General features: G+C 43.9%; 2 protein-coding genes, 1 long non-coding RNA gene and 1 other non-coding gene across 9 annotated transcripts in view; 2 read left to right on the top strand and 2 right to left on the bottom strand.

Moving 5' to 3' along the window:
• The window catches only part of LOC118310893 (nuclear receptor coactivator 2-like), a 46,595-nt gene extending 38,325 nt beyond the window's left edge, over positions 1-8,270 (top strand). For 2 of the 3 annotated variants that reach the window (XM_047331922.1, XM_047331921.1), the window contains 6 exons: positions 555-632; positions 1,233-1,665; positions 2,373-2,622; positions 2,718-2,898; positions 3,491-3,565; positions 3,731-8,270. In XM_047331922.1, the coding sequence (XP_047187878.1) occupies positions 555-632; positions 1,233-1,665; positions 2,373-2,622; positions 2,718-2,898; positions 3,491-3,565; positions 3,731-3,742 (1,029 nt within the window). In that variant the 3' untranslated portion in view covers positions 3,743-8,270. The remainder of the gene's footprint in view (positions 1-554; positions 633-1,232; positions 1,666-2,372; positions 2,623-2,717; positions 2,899-3,490; positions 3,566-3,730) is intronic. The other variant, XM_047331923.1, reaches the window with a different exon arrangement.
• Positions 8,271-11,557: 3,287 nt separating this feature from the next.
• The window catches only part of LOC118311281 (ATP-dependent 6-phosphofructokinase, platelet type-like), a 26,476-nt gene continuing 19,720 nt past the window's right edge, over positions 11,558-18,313 (top strand). For 2 of the 4 annotated variants that reach the window (XM_035635010.2, XM_035635011.2), the window contains exons 1-5: positions 11,558-11,819; positions 15,669-15,742; positions 16,634-16,711; positions 17,537-17,726; positions 17,836-18,001. In XM_035635010.2, coding sequence (XP_035490903.2) covers positions 11,711-11,819; positions 15,669-15,742; positions 16,634-16,711; positions 17,537-17,726; positions 17,836-18,001 — 617 coding nt within the window. In that variant the 5' untranslated portion in view covers positions 11,558-11,710. The remainder of the gene's footprint in view (positions 11,820-15,668; positions 15,743-16,633; positions 16,712-17,536; positions 17,727-17,835; positions 18,002-18,313) is intronic. The other 2 variants (XM_035635009.2, XM_035635008.2) reach the window with 1 other exon arrangement.
• The window catches only part of LOC118311282, a 7,089-nt gene continuing 1,834 nt past the window's right edge, over positions 13,059-18,313 (bottom strand). The window contains exon 3 of the long non-coding RNA XR_004793950.2: positions 13,059-13,798. This is a non-coding gene — a long non-coding RNA (uncharacterized LOC118311282). The remainder of the gene's footprint in view (positions 13,799-18,313) is intronic.
• On the bottom strand, positions 17,106-17,201 carry trnar-ucu. Its single transcript has 2 exons — positions 17,165-17,201; positions 17,106-17,141 (listed from the first exon to the last, which is right to left on the bottom strand). It is a non-coding gene; the product is annotated as a tRNA-Arg (tRNA).

The following is an 18,313-nucleotide window of genomic DNA, read 5'->3' as shown; positions in this document are numbered from 1 at the left end:
AACCACACTGTGCACATCAGCTGTTGTCTTTGCACATTAATCTTCACCAATTTCTGTTGGTGAAGTCAAAGTCTGGCCCATTTTTTCAACTAAACTCTCCTGCAAATACATAAATGAGTTATTGTGACGTCGGAGGCTTTGACACTGAAATAACACTTTGATATGCAGGAGATGCAGGATGTTATTAGAACGCTGTTTTCCTCAAAATCATATTTACAGTACAATACACTTGTGATGCCATATATATATTTAATTGCAAGTATTTATAGTGTTGCTGGATACTGGAGTCTTGACGACGACTCTTAACTCTCAACGGATGAAAATGTAATAATTCACAGCACTCATCGACACCTTACAGCAAAAAAATACAGTTTAAAACAGGCAAATATAGTTAAAACAAACGCATTTAAAATAAAAATGAACCAAAGCAACATGTGCAAAAACATTTTGACGACCTTTTATATGCTGACGTGACGCGTCAGGTTGATACTGTGTTGTTGCTGTCTGACAGGAGATCAATAAAGTTTTCTCTATCCATCCATCCCCTTGTGTAGAACCGCCAGCCAATGGTGAACCAGATGAGCGGAGTGTCCAACATGAATCTACCTCTAAGGTCTAATGTACCAAACCAGGTCAGTCCGTGTGTCTTCTCAATGTGTGTTGTTGTATGATTTTTTTAATACTCTGCCAACGAGTGTCTCGATCACAGACTGTGAATAAAGATGGAAAATTTTACAAATACAACCGAACTGACCTCGGATACTGGCCATCTTGCACCTGGTGACACGGTTCGGTCCCCAGGTCCCACCGCCACACCAGTCCGACCAATCGCGAGTCAGTCTCAGCTGTCAATCATGACGTTTCACCCAAATTTTATCGCGTCGAATATCAAATTAAATCCCAATTTATCAGAAAGATTAAAACACCTCAACGTACATCGGTGTGATGAGAAGCTGTGTGGGGGGGGGGGGGCAGGGTTTATGAGCCCATACTGCAGCCGGCCACCAGGGGGCGATCCAGATGATTTGGCTTCATCTTTATTTACAGGCATTGATCTTGATGCATTGGCTTGTGGAGTTGTACTTTATGATTTGTTTGTTTGTGGCTGATTGTTTCCTTGCAAACAATTTACTCCAAGTAAACTAACATAATTTCCCCTGCAATTTCTTAAAAGTATAGCAAATAATCGTCATCGTATTTGAATCGCCGCCTTCCCGCGTTTCCTCCGACAGGGAACCCTCAACGCCCAGATGCTGGCCCAGCGTCAGCGCGAGTACCTCAGCAACCACCTACGCCAACGCCAACAGCAGCACCTGCAGCAGCAGCAGCAGCAGCACCTGCACCACCAGCGTGCCATGATGATGCGGACTCAGGGCCTCAGCATGCCCAGCGGCGGCGCCGCTCCCACGCCGATGCCCGTCGGCGGCACCAACCCGCGTCTGCCGCAGGGCAACCCGCAGCAGTTCCCCTACCCGACCTCCAGCTACGGTACCGGCCTGCCCTCTCCTCCTCCTCACCCCGGCTCCTCCAGCCCCTTCTCCTCCCCTCTCTCCCCCAGCCGCCATCTGACTAGCCAGGGCATGATGGGAAATGTAGGCGGGCAGTACGGCGGCGTAATGAGCCCGCCGTCGTCACAGCACAGTGCCTTCCAGTTCAGCGGTTCAGGTACACGACTAGAGCCTCGCGGCGGCGTCTCCGTCGTCTTTTGTGTGACTCTTAGAAGATGTTTCTTCTCTGGTGGCGGCGGTGATCAAATCTAATCGTCTTTCTTCAGACTGCTGACATCAAGATCTTTGTCTAAGTTGATCGGATGCATGGTTAAAACCTAAATTAGTGTTTGTGTGCAAAGTTGATCCGTAGGATTTTTGTGTGGCGGTGGCACTGGTGAAACACAAATCTTCTTTCTTTCACTTTTTAAAATATTAGTTATCTTCATTTATTCATGTTGTGCTTGTTGTCTTCTTTCAGCTGTAGGGTTGGATGTTAACGAACGGAAAGCGCTGAACTGCCGCAGTGGGATTAAAAAAATACCTGAGGTTATTACGCGTGATGATTATCTCGTTAACACGAGGTCTGTGACACGTTGTTTGCGTCTCATCTGGGAGAATTGGAGGCTGAGGACGGAGAGACACGTGGAGGCGACTGTGCTCGTTCTAAAGAACGTCGAAATCTACTCAAAGAATGTGTCGCCAGACATTTGAGGAAACAGATTTGCGGCAGTTCAGCGCTTCCGCATTAACGTTGAAGTTCTCTCCTGTCTTTCTCTGTCCCCTCTGGATCTGAACGTAAATGAGAGGTAGCACACTTTTACAACGTGTGTCATCTCTGCTTGTCCAATTACCTCATGAGGCGTTTTGTGCTTCCATCACCAGGGATGAGCCAGCAGCAGCAGCAGCAGCACCAGGACCCGGCGTCGGGCTTCCCGTGCGGCGCCGCGACCCCTCAGAGCCCGCTGTTGTCCCCCAGGATGGGGCAGGGTCAGAGCCCCATGCTGCTGCAGGGTCAGGGCCAACCGCAACCCCAACCCCAGGGCCCGAACCAGGCCGGCCCCCCGCCCAGCTACCAGCCAAGCGCCGACCTCACCGGATGGCCCCAGCCCGCCAACATCTCCACCAGCAACAGGTAGAAAAAACAAACTGGAAAAAACAAACACGATTGTGAGTTTTTATTTGAGAATATTGGAACGCGCTCTCTTAACTCAGCCCGTCTCCTGTCAGTGTGTACCCCCAACAGTCCCAGTCGCAGTACTCCACACAGCCCAACGGAGGAATGTACAACAGCCACAACAACAACAACAACAACAACAACAACAACAACATGAACCTGGGAGTCATGGCCGGCAACGGTGGCAACATGAGCCACGTGTCGGGACAGATGAGCTCCATGAACGCAGAGCAGGTGAGGGGACGACACTGACCGTGATGAGTATTCTCCACTGTCAGTACGTGGTTGATATTCACCATGTTTACCTTTGGCTTCTCTGTGTTGTCGTGGCGTTGGAGAATTCACTTTCTGTGTTTTGAACTAAAGGCAGAGGCAGCAGAGTCATTACGCTTTATTTTTCTTGATCAATTCATTTTGAAGAGCTCAATTGCAATTGTGTATATATATATATATATATATATACATTTATATATAAAGTATACATACACACACACATATGTACACACATATATACATGCACATGCATATGCATACTCATATACATAGACATAAACATATATATACACACATTCTCACACAACTGTATATATATATAACAAATTTCTAAAAAAACATCAATCTTTTTACAGTGTGCATGGCCCTTTGTTATCGTCAACAATTTTAATATCATTTATTTTTCACAAATCCCCCTCCTTTCATTTACAAATGTAAAAACATGTAAATTAGTTTTTTTGGGGGGGAATATTAACTTGTCCTCAGTATCCCGGTGTAATCATATACATTTAACAGCTGTGTTCATGTGTCCTGTTATTCTTCTTCGACACAGGTGAGTGACAACAGCCTGATGTTGGAGCAGCTGGCGGGAATCGACATGCTGACACAAGACGACGACGGCAACTCTGTAAGGAAAAAGATTTAGTAAAAGATTTGTGCACGTCGAACGTGAACGTGAAAAAAGCCCCGATGTGTGCGCTCTGTTTTTACAATAACAGTTATTTAATAATAATAATAGTAGCAGTTGTTTTGTGTTGATCTTCATTTCCTTGACTTTCTGTCTTTTGCACAGAACTATTGCTGACCCCAGCCGTGGCTGACACAGAAAACACTGACACTTGCTTCCGCTCGACGAGCCGAGGACACGTGAAAGGAAACCACGCTGCCCCGTCTCTCACCGCAGCCGACGCAGAGGCGTCAGCCGGAGAGAGAGGACGAGCAACACGTGTGAAAACCCTCTGAACTGAATCCACTTCAGTGTGGCTCAGTTCACGCTGAGTTCAGGTTTTTACCAAGAAAAACACAACACACAAGTCGGACACGTCGGGAAGCTGCGGTCTGAGCCACCCTGACAGCAAATACACAGAAAAGAAGACACAAGAGTCACAGAGAGCGAAGTCGTGGGTCACAGCTGAGGCTTCACTCCTCAGTAATCAAATAATATATCAAATTCTGCATGTGTAAATTCTCACATAAAACCTGACTCTCAATTGGTCAAATTAAGGCCTAAAGTTGGGCTCACACTCTGCCCCTCCTGTAGAAAGAAGAGGTAACGCCCCCTGAACTGACTCTTTTTCATTATTTAAAGGCTTTTATTATGAAACTCTTGGAGGAAGTGTCGAGGTTTCCACTTGGAAGCGAACGGTGGCAAATTATTCCCCAGTTACACAGTAACTCATTCCATCTAAATTCCCCCTCAAGAAGCTTTCACGTGGTGTTTTTCCTTAAATTCACCCCGACGTTTCTGTCATCATTTCGGAAGTTATGTGCGTTTGTCGGCCTCGCACCAGTGGTTAGTAACCATGGCGACGTCTTGGCAGCCTTAACTTTTACTTTGCAAATTTACAAAAAACTAACCTTTTTCTTAATCTTTAATAATTGCATCCTTTTTTTTTTTTTACATTTCTGCCAACTTGAACACTGGATTTTATAAAGAGTTGTTATTCGCAATTATTAAAATTTTTGCTCCTTAAAAATCTACAAAAAGACAGGAAGCTCCTAAATATAAAAAAAATATGTTCCTGCACTTTGTGACACCAAATGTTCATGAAGCGACTTCAAGAGGAATCAAAGTGTCCAGGTTCTGATACACAAACACCCGCACAGATTTTTGCTGTTAGCGTGTGCTCTGATCGGATGAATGGATTCCTACAGGTTTCCCGACGCGGTCCTCTCAAGTCTCTGAAGCAGTGAGTTTGTAATAAAGTGTGTGTGTGTGTGTGTGTGTGTGTGAGTGTGCGTGTGCGTGTGCGTGTGCGTGTGCGTGTGTGTGTGTGTGTGTGTGTGTGCGTGCGTGTGCGTGTGTGTGAGATAGAGAGAGAGTGTGAGTGTGTGTGAGAGAGAGAAACTGAAAGATGTCACAGATCGACACTGGAGAAGCGAATGTTCGACGAGCATAAACGAAAACCTCTGGATTTGATCTTTTTACGGTTCTATTTTCGAGCCCGACCGAAAGACGTCTAATACGAAGGATGATGAAGAAAAATATTAATATTTTACAAGTATTTATAGTTTTGAAGAAAATTTTTAGAGTTTCTTTATATGACATTTAAAAATAAAATCAAAGGATATCTTTCTTTAAAAAAAAAAATCTGGTACGTTTTGATGTCAATTTTAAAAATAATTAATATATTTCAACTGCTGTAGTTACCGGGGAGCTGTATCCCTATTTAATGACTTTTTGAATGAAGGTAAATCTGTATAGATAGTGTACATACTTTAGATTTATAAATAAATAACATTATCCCCCAAGTGGTGCAGCAGCAGTTTGGAGTTTGGGTCCAACAAACTTTTTTTGTTTGTTTGTTTTGTTTTTGTTTTTTTGTTGGAGACAAGAAATAATTTCATTTGTGAATTTAAAGTCAGTGGGCAAAGCTTTAAAAAAAAAACGAGGACAAGAAGGCGCCATGGTCCACATGTCCACTGTCCTCCGAGTGTCAGCTAGCATAACTAGCTAACGCTTGAAGACTCCTGGCAAAGGAGCAGAGTGTTTCATAACATTTCTTTTTTTCTAACCTTTAGCGTTTCCTTTGCATTTACTTTGGTTTTTACAAAAAAACCCTGAAAAAACAAGATGGTGGCGATGGTTAACGCTGCTAAACGTTAGCATGCTAACACCCTAAACCAAGATGGTGACCATGGTAAACTCTGCTAAACATTAGCATGCTAACACAATCCAAACCAAGATGGTGGCCATGGTAAACTCTGCCAAACGTTAGCATGCTAACACCCTAAACCAAGATGGTGGCCATGGTAAATGCTGCTTAACATTAGCGTGCTCACACAATCTAAACCAAGATGGTGGCCATGGTAAACGCGGCTAAACATTAGCATGCTAACAGAATCTAAACCATGATGGTGGCCATGGTAAATGCTGCTAAACATTAGCATGTTAATAATCGAGAGCATTGAGCCTGTGTTGGCTCCGCCCCACTGAGATTTGACCTCTGAGATTATTTCTGTCTCCGAAGCAGCTTTGCCTCGACACGACGTGTGTTTAACTAATAAAACTCTGCACAAATGAGATTCATGTTCCAAATCCGCCTTCGTGCTTGTGATGTACAGTACTGGCCTGCAGGAGTCACTCTTTCGCATTGAAGGAAAAAAAGTTGCGTAACGCGAATGTCAGTCCGTGGAGCTCAGTCCTCCACCAAGGCCCAACAGTCTCCCTATGAAACCACGTACATTTGAAGGAGACATATTCTGCTCATATTCAGGTTTATAGATTTTATTTTGGAAATATTACTTAAAAAGGTTCACATGCTCTAATGTTCAGTAAAAACACATCAGTTTGCTGCAGCTCCTCTTTCACTGCCTCTGTCTCTTTAAGGCCCCTCCCCCTCCCGATGAATCCCAGCTTGTTCGGATTGGCCAGCTGGCTCCTCCCCTCTGTTGTGATTGGTCAACCGCTTCCATCGCTAGCAGGAAGTTCTCCCGCTCTCACTTTACCCGGCTTTTTTGGGGGGGCGTGTCAGACTAGCCGCTAGGCGCGACTTGTCTACACGCTCGTAACATGGTGATGTCGACGTTTTACGGAAGTATCAGCCGGACTACTGACGAGGAGACTCGGGAGGAGAGTTTTCAGATCTCCCCTTTAACTTTTACATACACAAAAATCGTACAACACACAAAAAGTGAAAAACAGGAATATGTCTCCTTTAAATCCGCTAGGTCCAAATATTTATTTGGCTCCGCCCCTTACATTGCAAACACACTATGCTGGATAGTTTGACAATTCCTCCGTGTGTTCATCAGCTTGTAAAACTGACTGTGACTACGAGCGACTTTCACTTCTGGGTCCGGACGCCTGTTCACGGCGAGGACGCGGGACGACTTTCTGGAATGTGACAAAAACACACGCTGCAAAATGAAACACTGAAAATATCTTTTTTTGTAAAGTTCATTTTTCCCTCTTATGTCCTTTTCATCTGCCGCATATTGTGAAAGATTTTCTTTACGAGAAATCCTGAAGCCATGGAAACGCTCTGAATGTGAAACTGTCTCAATCGAGAGAAGCGGACGCAAAAAAACGCTCACGTCCACTAGCGACACTCTGAATTATTTTTTAAACTGATACAGTATTTTATGTGTATGATTGAAGATTCTTTTTTTTTCTCGACTCAGATGGATATTTTATCAATTGCAAAAATACTGTAATTCACATTGTGTACCTCGAGGTGCTAACGACGTAGTACAATGCCTTAGATCTGCGGTCGGCTGGTGTGTAACTGTACATGACGTGTTTTCCCCACTTCATACTGTAGTTGTAGTAATTAAGACGACCAGGAGATTTATATTCTTTCCCCAGCAAATGACACAACCTGCGTTAACTTGTCTGATCTAAATTACAACAATAATTTGTGAGCATTTCGTAACAAAGTACTACTGGAAAAATGAAGCACCCATGTATTACATGAAACTCTTATTAAATCCCATATTGGACAATTTCAGAAAACATAAAATCCACTAGGGATTAGACAAAAGTTTAAATAAAATAAATGTGAAACGTTACAGCCGAGGAAGTATTTTTGACTCGTTGAAATGATCTAAATTTAGTCTAAAACTTCAGCAGAACTCGACAGTTTGTCGTAATACACATTTAGGTCATGAAGTTTCGATGCTCAAAAACAAAAATGTGACTTAACACGCATTAAAAAAAATTATGTGAAATCAAACATGAACAGTTGTTATTTCCTCCCTTCGCTGTGTAACTGTGTCCAAAATATTTTTTTTAAATCTTACACATAGTGGCTTTAATTTATTTTACACTAGCTGTAACTTGAAAACAGTAAAAAGGCTATTTTTTTTAAAATTTCTTTTGTGCTATAAGGTTTTTAGAGAACAGACTTCTTACAGAATCTTTCCCGATGATGTCTGAGTGAACCAGGATATAGAAGCGTCTCACTGTACAATGATATTTCAGAGGTCACAGGTCAAAGGTCCAGTACAGTACATACAGGTTTATTTAGAGTGTTTTATTATGCAAAAGTCCAGACGTTCACACCACTTGATGCAAAGATGTCTACGCTGATGTTGCTTCTTTTCTTTTTTTTTGCCAATGCTACTCATTAATTTATGATTCATGTCACTGTAAATAAATTATTTTTATTGAGCGGCGGCCGCCCCGTCTTTTCATTTCCTCGCAGATGATGATGGTGTCTTGCTGCTGCAGACCTGAATATTAAATGAAAGTAAAGATTGATTGACATAAAAGATTGATTTTTTTATTTATTTCTGTATTCTGGTTAAAAAAATAGTATTTCTGCTCGGCCCTGTGTGCTGTGTGCAGCGCTCCTTTTTCAGCAGCAGGCGGCGACATTGACCACCAATTTTAAACACTGCTGTTGATCTATTGTCGAATGAATTATTTTCATAACACAAACGATTCTACAGTGCACCCTGACATGCTCAAATAACTAAAGTATTATCATATGGCTCCATATTTCATATATCATGTTACTACAACCTACTGCTTACTTTAAAATTTTCTTCGCCTTAATTTCTTCTTTGTAATCTTCTTTCAAAAAAGTATTTCTCTGCTCGCTCACTTTTCACACAGGTAACTACATATATTTCACTGCTAACAATATATCTGACGAATAAATATTTCAATCTGAATCTAATAAAATATAATGATTAAATAAATCTCAATAATAATTATAAAGATATAACACCACCATGGGATTAAAGGATTATTTGATTATATGGGACGATACAAATTTGGATTAATGACATTTTCTAACGTGGCTTATTGTGAAATATGCATCTGGAAGCAAATCTATCCCCAAATGCTTTCATGTTCATATTTTAGTTAAATAAAATTAGTATCGAATGTCTTTGTCCTTGTGGTGCGAGCAACCGGAGCCCGGCTCGCAACCACTTATGCCTTATGTCTGTTCATTTATTTACTAACTAGCAAATTCAAATATTGATCAACTGAAAACAAAATCGCTATTCATTTCAATAACCAGGCTGTGCAGCCTCTACTGTACGTGCCCTCTGATTGGTCTAAAAGCCTCATGGATCCACGAGCAACTTGCAAAAAATTGCAGAGACATTTGTGAGCGACAGGTATTTATGAGACGTGACACTATGACACCATTTTCTGTACAGTTTTCTTGAATTCAGTTATGCATGTACATATAGGTTATATAATGTGCGTATAGATGTACGTCGTACCCTATTTTAAGCAACAACAATAAAATCCACATCCTGCCCTTTTGATCCTTTTTTTCTTATATCTAGTTTTAAAGCTACAGTGTGTAATTTTTAGAAGAACATATTCATAGAAATTAAATATATATTGTCCATAACTGTGTGTTCATATATATAATCGCCAATGTTTTTTCGTCAACTCTGAATGAGTTAAATATAGTTCCATGAGGTGGACCGACCTCCGTGTGAGTCTCCATGTTTCTACGTCGTGTTGAACACGGTTGTTGAACTAAACGGTTCAAGAATACACCGCGGTCACGTTGAATTTTCAATGGTGCGACACCATAAAGTGTCCCCTGTCAGTCGCTCGTTTGGTGTCAGTTTGCAACTTTACCACCAGATGCCGCCAGAAAATTACAAAACACTGGGGGCTGTGTTGAAAACATAGAAAAACATTCCCTCAGTATAAATATCACATAGGTTCCTTAAAAGAGCAGATGCAGAATATATATATGTGTGTGTGTGTGTGTTTTATGTATTTGCTCGTTCCTGTGCTTTGTTGACGCTGTCACGATATCACACAATGTCATTGTTCCAATTCATTCCCCGAGAGGAAAAAAACTTTTCACCACCATTTACAACATGTCGCCGTCGTTCATATTCACATATTTTAATATGGTTGGGATGTTGAATGTAAAATAAAAAAACATGGCGCCCTCAAATCCATGTGGCGTTAAAGTTCCTTTCTTTACATCCTGAACTCTCATTTGAAGAAGTGAGGAACAGCAGCATATCCCTTTTTTTATTTTGAAAAGGAGGATGCGTGTTACGTTGAATTATTTTCCGACTTCTTTGTGTTCTGCAGAAAGAAACGCTGATTTCCTCTGTGTGACCCCTTCGATATCTAATCTCACAGCGCTGACGACAGTCCGGCCAGTGGAGATATGAAAAAAAACATGTCATGTCCCAACCTATACCCCTCAAATAAAACTCTTTATCACCAATATTTCATTATGAAATATGAGAACACTGCCGCTCGGCGTGTGAGCAGATCCTAGTCGTCGAGATTACGCTCGCAGCCTGAGGACACAATGGCTCAAGGTCGTGAACTCTATGAAAGGTCACGTATTCGCTCTTAACTCATGGAGTCAAATATAATACTGTAATCATTTTCTTTTTCAGAAGGGTCACATACAAATATATATATACATGTCTGAACTTTATGGTAAGTATTTCTTCATCATTTCTGATATTACATCATTTCATCTACTAATCTAATCTCTTCTGTTGCACTATGTCAACTTTAAATTCTGCTACATCACGCAACTTTTTACTGTTTGTATAACACAAAAGAAAAACTCCAAGTGAATTATTTCCTGATTGAAAGACAGAAGCTTCACCTCCATCCCTCCCTGTACGTGGTCTGAACGCCCATTGGTCGATTGTAGCTGCCAATCAGAAAAAAAGAATGCCCTCATTGGCTGCTCTGGCACTCGGAGCCCGCCCTCATGAGAGCCAAACAAGTAAAGATGTGTCACTCGGATTTAATTAAAGTATTAGTTATTCGGCATGAGGGAAAAAATGAGGGGGAAGATTTTTATTTATTTATGGAATATTTGGAGAATAAGGTCGAAATGTTGAGATTAAAGTTGAAATGTCCCTAAACGTCCGTGTTGTGGTTCCAGTTCAGCTGTCACACGTCCACGTTAACTAATGTTAGCGTAGCTACGCTAGCTACGCTAACTGCGCGCCTCTCGAAATTAATCAGCGGTTGTTTGCAGGTGAACGTCCTCGTGTCAGGACACACGTCGACGTTCACGTTGCAAACACCCGTTGTCTCCGCCTCGTTTCTTCCAGATTCAGTCTAATAGTCGATAATAATATCGCAACTTTACAACTTGGTTAGCAGCTAGCGTTAGCTTAGCAAACTGGCTAACAACACATCAACATCTGGTTGTTTGGTGCTGAAAAGTGCTTCTGGGTCACAATGTTCAACTTTACTCTCAAGATTTTGACTTTATTTTCTGCAAATGCAAGATTTAAAAATAAATCCTCCTCCTCTCAGGTTCCCCTCAAGCCTGGCACTGATACTCTTCTGTAAATTGGAGCGGGATAAAAAAAAAACCCCCCTGACATTGTTAAATTCTCTGCTGCTGGATATCGGCTGCTATTCTGCAGTGAGTCATCTGTACCAACGGACGATCTTCGGTAAAGGGGCGTGTGTCTGTGGGGAGGGGGGCGGGGCGGTGCCCACTGCGGTTGGACCACGGTACATCTCCTCCTGCGTCTGATTCCCGCAGCGTCAGTCTCGTTCGCGTCCACCGCGTTCTTTCGGATTTATTGCTTTATTATTTAATATTTATCGACAGGTGACACACACACACACACGGGGTCGGACATGGCTGTGGCGGCGGCACCGAAGCGGCAGGACACGCGGAAATTCTTCGAGAATTTGTCCGGCACCGGGAAATCCATCGCGGTGCTGACCAGCGGAGGAGATGCCCAAGGTAACCACGGGCTTCCATTATCGGACACGCTTCCCGTACCATTTTTTCTGACACCGCGGCGGCGACGTGCAGCCACGGACTCGTCGTTTCACCTCTCTTATAATAAGAATTAGAATAAGAATATTTTCATTTATTAATTATGAATTGGGCAGAAAAACGACCGAGTCGCGTCAGCCTTCAGACTTGTCCGACAATGGACTCACGACAGGTGGAGGTGCGGTTCAAAGAAAAAGAAGAAGTTTCACCCCATTGAAAAAATACAAACCGTGAAGTTCTTCTCCGCTGTCACTGTATAGATTCATATCTTTATATATTATATTTATATGTGTATTTCCTCTCGTGTCTGGTTTTGTTATTTATATTTATATTTTCATGACTCGGTTACGCAACAGCTCCCGCTCACACTCACATCTTCTTCTTTTAAAAACATGGATGCTGCGTTATTAATCTCCGTGTATGAGCTTATACAGGAACAATAATAATAATAATAATAATAATAATAATAATCCCGGCCTCCTGAATATGAATTAAAGCAGCCGGTGGATGCCTGGCGCGTGCGCGCGTCCCCGTGCGTGCGTGTCCATAATTGAATTCGCTCTCGCACCAGTTGATTGGTCGCGATGAGGGGAAGTGAAGTCTGAAATGCTCCTTGAGTCTGGTGTGTGTATGATGATGAGGAGTCAATGTGACTCGAGTCGTATCATATTTGATAATATACAGTATGACACGTTGGAATATGTTTTACATATTATAGACTCTTGTATTTTGTCTGGAGCCAGATTCAGACGAGATTCATAAATCACTGAAGACGTCACAGGAGGACGAGTCGTGAGAGGAACCTTCAGTCAAGCCGCAGGGGGAAGTGACACCCGCTGTTTCCTGCGGAGCCTTTCACAATTAAAGCTGCGACAGTTAATCGATTAGTAATCGATTACTAAATTAATCGCCAGCTATTTTGATAATCAATTAATCGACTCAAGTAGTTTTAAATGAAAACAAAAGTCAAAATCCTCTGATTTCAGCTTCTTAAATATGAATATCTTCTGGTTTCTTTGCTCCTCTGTGACAGTGAACTGAAGATCTTTGGTGTGTGGACAAAACAAAACATTGTCTTGGTGGTTTTTGGGGAAACACGATTGACATTTATACAATTTTTTGCCATTTTATGGACCAAACAACTGATCGATTGATCGGGAAATTAGTCAATAATGAAAATAATCGTTAGTCTTCACCCCTGTCCGTTTGTTTGTTAGTTTGTTTGTCGGGCAGCAGGTTGACTGAAAGGATTTCCACGAAGAACCAGAAAGAAAGGAAACACGATCCTCATTTTTCACCACTTTATGACATTTTATGGACCAAACAACTAATCGATTAGTGGAGAAAAAAATCGATAGATTTATGGACGATGGAAATCGTCGATAAATGTGGCTTTTATGTGGCTTTTATTTTGAAGGCGGACTCTGCCGGCTTCCTGTGTGTGTGTGTGTGTGTGTGTGTGTGTGTGTGTGTGTGTGTGTGTGTGTGTGTGTGTGTGTGAGAGTGAGAGTGTGTGAGTGTGTGTGTGTGTGTGTGTGTGTGTGTGAGAGTGTGTGTGTGTATGTGTGCGTGTCGTCAGGGAGGTTCGTTGCCTACGTGAGGAGCAGCGGGTCTGCGGTGGAGGAGGGAAATGGGAGGTGGTGAACAGGAAATGAAAAAAAGTGAATGTTTTTATCATGTCATCTCACATCATCATTGTTTTTCTTATTAATAATTCATATTAATTGGATTTCTTCTATTGTGTGTCCGTGGTGCTCAGACAGGATCTAATGGTGCAACAGCAGCAGCCACGTATCGATGCATCGGCCGATCATTTTCTCGATTCCTCGGTCAGTTGTTTGGTCCTTAAAACGTCATAAAATGGTGAAAAACGTCCATCGTGTTTCCCAAAAACCACCAAGATGAGGTTTTGTTTCGTCCACACACCAAAGATCTTCAGTTCACTGTCACAGAGGAGCAAAGAAACCAGAAGATATTCACATGTAAGAAGCTGAAATCAGAGGATATTGACTTGAACCGATTAATCGATGATCAAAATAGTTACACTACACTGTTGCAGCTCTTTAGTTCTAATGTAATAATCCTGAAGCGCCACGTGTTTTTGGCTGATGACACGTACTGTACATCACGTATCTATGTTGTGCTGGATTACATAACGCTGATCTGCTGCAGGACGATACAGTGGATCTTCATGTGCCAGCGTCCACTGTGACAACACATGTTCCTGCACGACGAGACTCACACGTGCGTTACTGACCCTGGGTCCTGACGTCCACTGCTTCATAAAGAACAAAAACAAAATGGCTGTTTTAAAAAACTGTTTTTCACCAACGTTTCCCAATATAACGGTGACAGACAGAGACTTCGTGATCCCCAATTTGAGATAATTCAGAAACCACATGTCACGTGTGTTTCCTGCTGTATATTAATCTGACGCTGTCGATAATCCGTCATCATCACCTCACGAGGGTGATTTTAAAAATTCATTTTAAGTTTGACAGCAATTTTTCTTTGAATAATTTGCAACATTTTGGGCTAAAATATATTATTTGTAATTGTTTTTAAATTGTATTTCAGTTTGGGAAAACCGGTGGTTGAGAGTCAGGAGGACTGATGATGAGCTCCAGAGATGCAACACGCACACACACACACGTACACACACGTACACACACACACACACGTACACACACGACACACACGTACACACACTGGAGATGTTGAGTCACTGCAGGAAGCCAGAGGGGAACACAGCATTTCACGAGTTGTGCTGAGTTATTCTAAGAGGTCAGCGGGACACAGGACACACACACACACACACACACACACACACTTGCTGCCCATCTTGCTTCCTCTTGGGTTTTTTGAGATCACACGATGAAAAGCTCCGTTGAACGTTGGCGGTCGTCTGGTCAACAACTCTCTCATCACCATTCATAGAAGGAAATACATTTTTATCTTCAAAGGGACGTGCGACCATACGTGTGTGACCTGGTGATATTCTATGTTTTATGTTGCTATGGCAACACGTTTCATCCACTAAAGTGCGTTATATAGAGTCATAATTTGTCAGCTGGTACAGGAGCTGCTGCGCTCTGATTGGATGGAGGCATCTTACATCCCTGTTAATTACAGTGAGATATATATATATATATATATATATAAAGTTTATTCTTTTATGATATCATCATCTCGTTAAAAGCATTTTTTTTCATGATACAACCCTGTGTTGAATGAGTTGCACCTTGAAAATCAAAACCTTACAGATGTCATGCACACAGCGCCCCCTGGTGGTGCAGTCGCCTGTACATGTCCAGTTTTTATTTTAATCGTACTATCGATCAAGATGCTGATCACGGACTCGTCCTCGTTTCTCGTTTCTCCTGCGACAGACGCTCGTCTCCGGTCGTCTGCTGATCCGTCTGGTTCCTCCCTCTCCCCCCGTTCCGGCTCTCTCGTCTCCCACTTTCTCTCCGACCCGCTCACTCTCTGATCCACGGGTCGTTTGTCCGAGGCTGAGCGGGGGAGCAGGAAGCTCGTCCGGCGTTTCCTCCGCATGAAGGAGTTCACGTTAGGGTGACAGCTGCTTCTTCTTCTTCTTCTTCTTCTTCTTCTTCTTCTTCTTCTTCTTCGTCTCCAGTTCGATGACGAGATTAGCGACGGAAACGTGCCACAGAAAAAACGGCGCCGTGAGCTCGTTCAAGCTCACGGACTTGAATTCTGTTTTCCAACCTGTTGGTCCACGTTTGCCCTGCAGCCCTTTGAATACCACTAGGTCCCAGACAACCGCTGACCCCTCTCCGTTCCTCCCTCCAGGCATGAACGCAGCCGTCAGGGCGGTGGTCCGGATGGGCATCTACGTGGGGGCCAAGGTCTACTTCATCCACGAGGTGAGACGTGGCCTCCGGGGGCGTCCGGACTTTTGCTTGACGCTGAGCCACATTGGAGCGGACGAGTCTTCCTCTTTGGCTGCGAGCGTCTTCGAGGGGGTCAGAGGGATCCAGGGGTCCAAATAAACGATATCCTTCGTCATGTGTTCCTTCAAAACCACAGAGAGCCTGAAAGCAAACATCTAAATGGAAGGAATTTAAGCACCTGTTGTTAAAAATATTTTTCTTTACAATGAAAGTGTTTGGTCAAGATCCATGAATTAGTCCCTGGATAAATGGTGAGAATCAAAAATAGCCAACCAACCCCCCCAAAAAATAAACCTTCCTCTCTCGCAATGTTAAAGTACGAGATAGTAAATGTCCCATATCGGCCCCTTTGTCTGGATCTTGGTCGTGTTCCAAAATTTCAAGTGACAGTGATCTGATAAAGAACAAATCCCTGTGTCCTGTAAATCTGAGACTTATTGGATATTGGATGTCTGAGAACATAAGTGCACGATGCTGCTGATGGCAGTGGGGGGGGGGGGTATAAGTGGATTAGCAGGGGCTGTCGTCATCCTCCACTGGCTTCACTGTCGGCCTCATCAGCCTCCGAGCGACATGCTGCTTTTATTTTGGCGGGTACAGTGCCGCTCAGCACGCACGACACAACACAGCAGCTGTGCTTCTAAGATTGTGTTTATGTTCTCATGAGATATTTTTATTTAATTGCTAAAACCATTTGACCTAAAATGAACCGACAGGCACGTAGATGATTAATCACGTAGGTCATCTCCCGAGCGTCTGCGATTGTGAGGACTTGCTGCGTTTCCAGATTGAATTTGACTCATATGTCACGTTTCTGGACGATGCGTGCGACTGTGACTGTCTCACCCGTGTCTCTCGTCTCAGGGCTACCAGGGGATGGTGGACGGCGGCGACAACATCAAGGAGGCGACGTGGGAAAGCGTCTCCAGCATGCTGCAAGTGGTGAGCAGAGCCCCCGCCTTCCATGAACACAACCGCGCATTCGCCCGTTCCTTCCTTCCACTTCTGGCGACAGACATTCCAAACTGTGGAATGTGAAAGAAAATAGCCAGACCGGAATGCCGATGGGAAATCCACACGAAGCGCTCGGGCGCACAGAGACGATCGCTCTGTCCTCCGTCTCTGACACGACGTCAGGACGCAAATCGTCCCCGCGACAACGCCAACATCTCTCGCGCGAGTTCAAACATGTCAACTCGAGCGATCGGCGCCAATTTCATTCCGTCATTCCCGTCGTCTTCACGCCGACTGTGCATGTCGCCTCGTTGTGATTGGGTCACAAGTTACAGTTACTGTTATTACAACACAGTAACTGTAACTTTCCCTGTAATAGGGTCGACTCTGGTGGGACTCGAACCCACAGCCTTTGAATTGCATCTTAGAGCGAGAACCAACTAGAAGTCCAATGCGCTATCCGTTGCGCCACAGAGCCTGCCGACATAGTACAAGACGCCAAGTCACAACGTTACTACATCAGTGTGTTATTACTGTAAACATAACGGTCACTTTTCAGGAGACAGGACATTGCGTTGCCATCAGACCTTTTCACTGTTTGTCATAATCAGGCTTTTATTGTCTAAAGTGGATCAGATTCAGCTCAACGGTGGAAAAAAGGTTTCGTCTTGTAAATCAGCGACGATCTGAAAGTATATGACAATTCAAAAAAAACAACTCCACGGCGTCACGGAGCCAGTAGAAGAGCAGTTTTTCTAAAACGAGGCCACTGGTTCAATTTGAAGATCACGACCTGCGATCTGCGTCCCTCAGGGTGGCACGGTCATCGGCAGCGCCCGCTGCAAGGAGTTCCGCAGCCGCGAGGGCCGCCTGAGGGCCGCGCACAACCTGGTGAAGCGCAGCATCACCAACCTGTGCGTGATCGGCGGCGACGGCAGCCTGACCGGCGCCAACCTGTTCCGGGAGGAGTGGAGCAGCCTGCTGGACGAGCTGCGGCAGCAAGGTGGGGGCTCGCCGCGCGAACCGGGGCGGCGGAACCGTTCGCATCGCTGTGGTTACCGACAGAAGTTCACCGCGCCTCCCCCCGGGTTCTGTCTTTTTCTCCCCCCCAGGTCTGATCGACGAGGAGGCCGCCCGCAGTAACTCGGAGCTCCACATCGTCGGCATGGTCGGCTCCATCGACAACGACTTCTGCGGCACCGACATGACCATCGGCACCGACTCGGCCCTGCATCGCATCATCGAGGTGGTGGACGCCATCATGACCACGGCTCAGAGGTGAAGAACAAGAGACCAGATAGAAGTCATGACCATAGACTGTACGTAAAGATGGACGACAGGACATCTCCCTAAAGAGAGGCCGAATCATGTCGGTCGCCCCCTGGTGGCTGGCTGCTGCATAGCTCTCAAACTCCGCCTCAACGTAGACGTTAAATAAACGTTGCCGAAGATGGTTTCTATCACTTGACGTGCGTTCAACCTCTTGGTGTTTCTGACAAGTTTCTCTTTAATTCATTATTTGACGATATAGAATCGCAGCGCAACGTTCCTGATTGACAGCTGAGACCGGCTCACGATTGGTCGAGCGCG

Source organism: Scophthalmus maximus, chromosome 5 (genome assembly GCF_022379125.1).
Source record: "Scophthalmus maximus strain ysfricsl-2021 chromosome 5, ASM2237912v1, whole genome shotgun sequence".
Lineage (NCBI taxonomy): Eukaryota > Metazoa > Chordata > Actinopteri > Pleuronectiformes > Scophthalmidae > Scophthalmus > Scophthalmus maximus.
The sequence above is the reverse complement of the archived record's forward strand: the minus strand, read 5'-3'. Positions and strand labels throughout refer to the sequence as shown.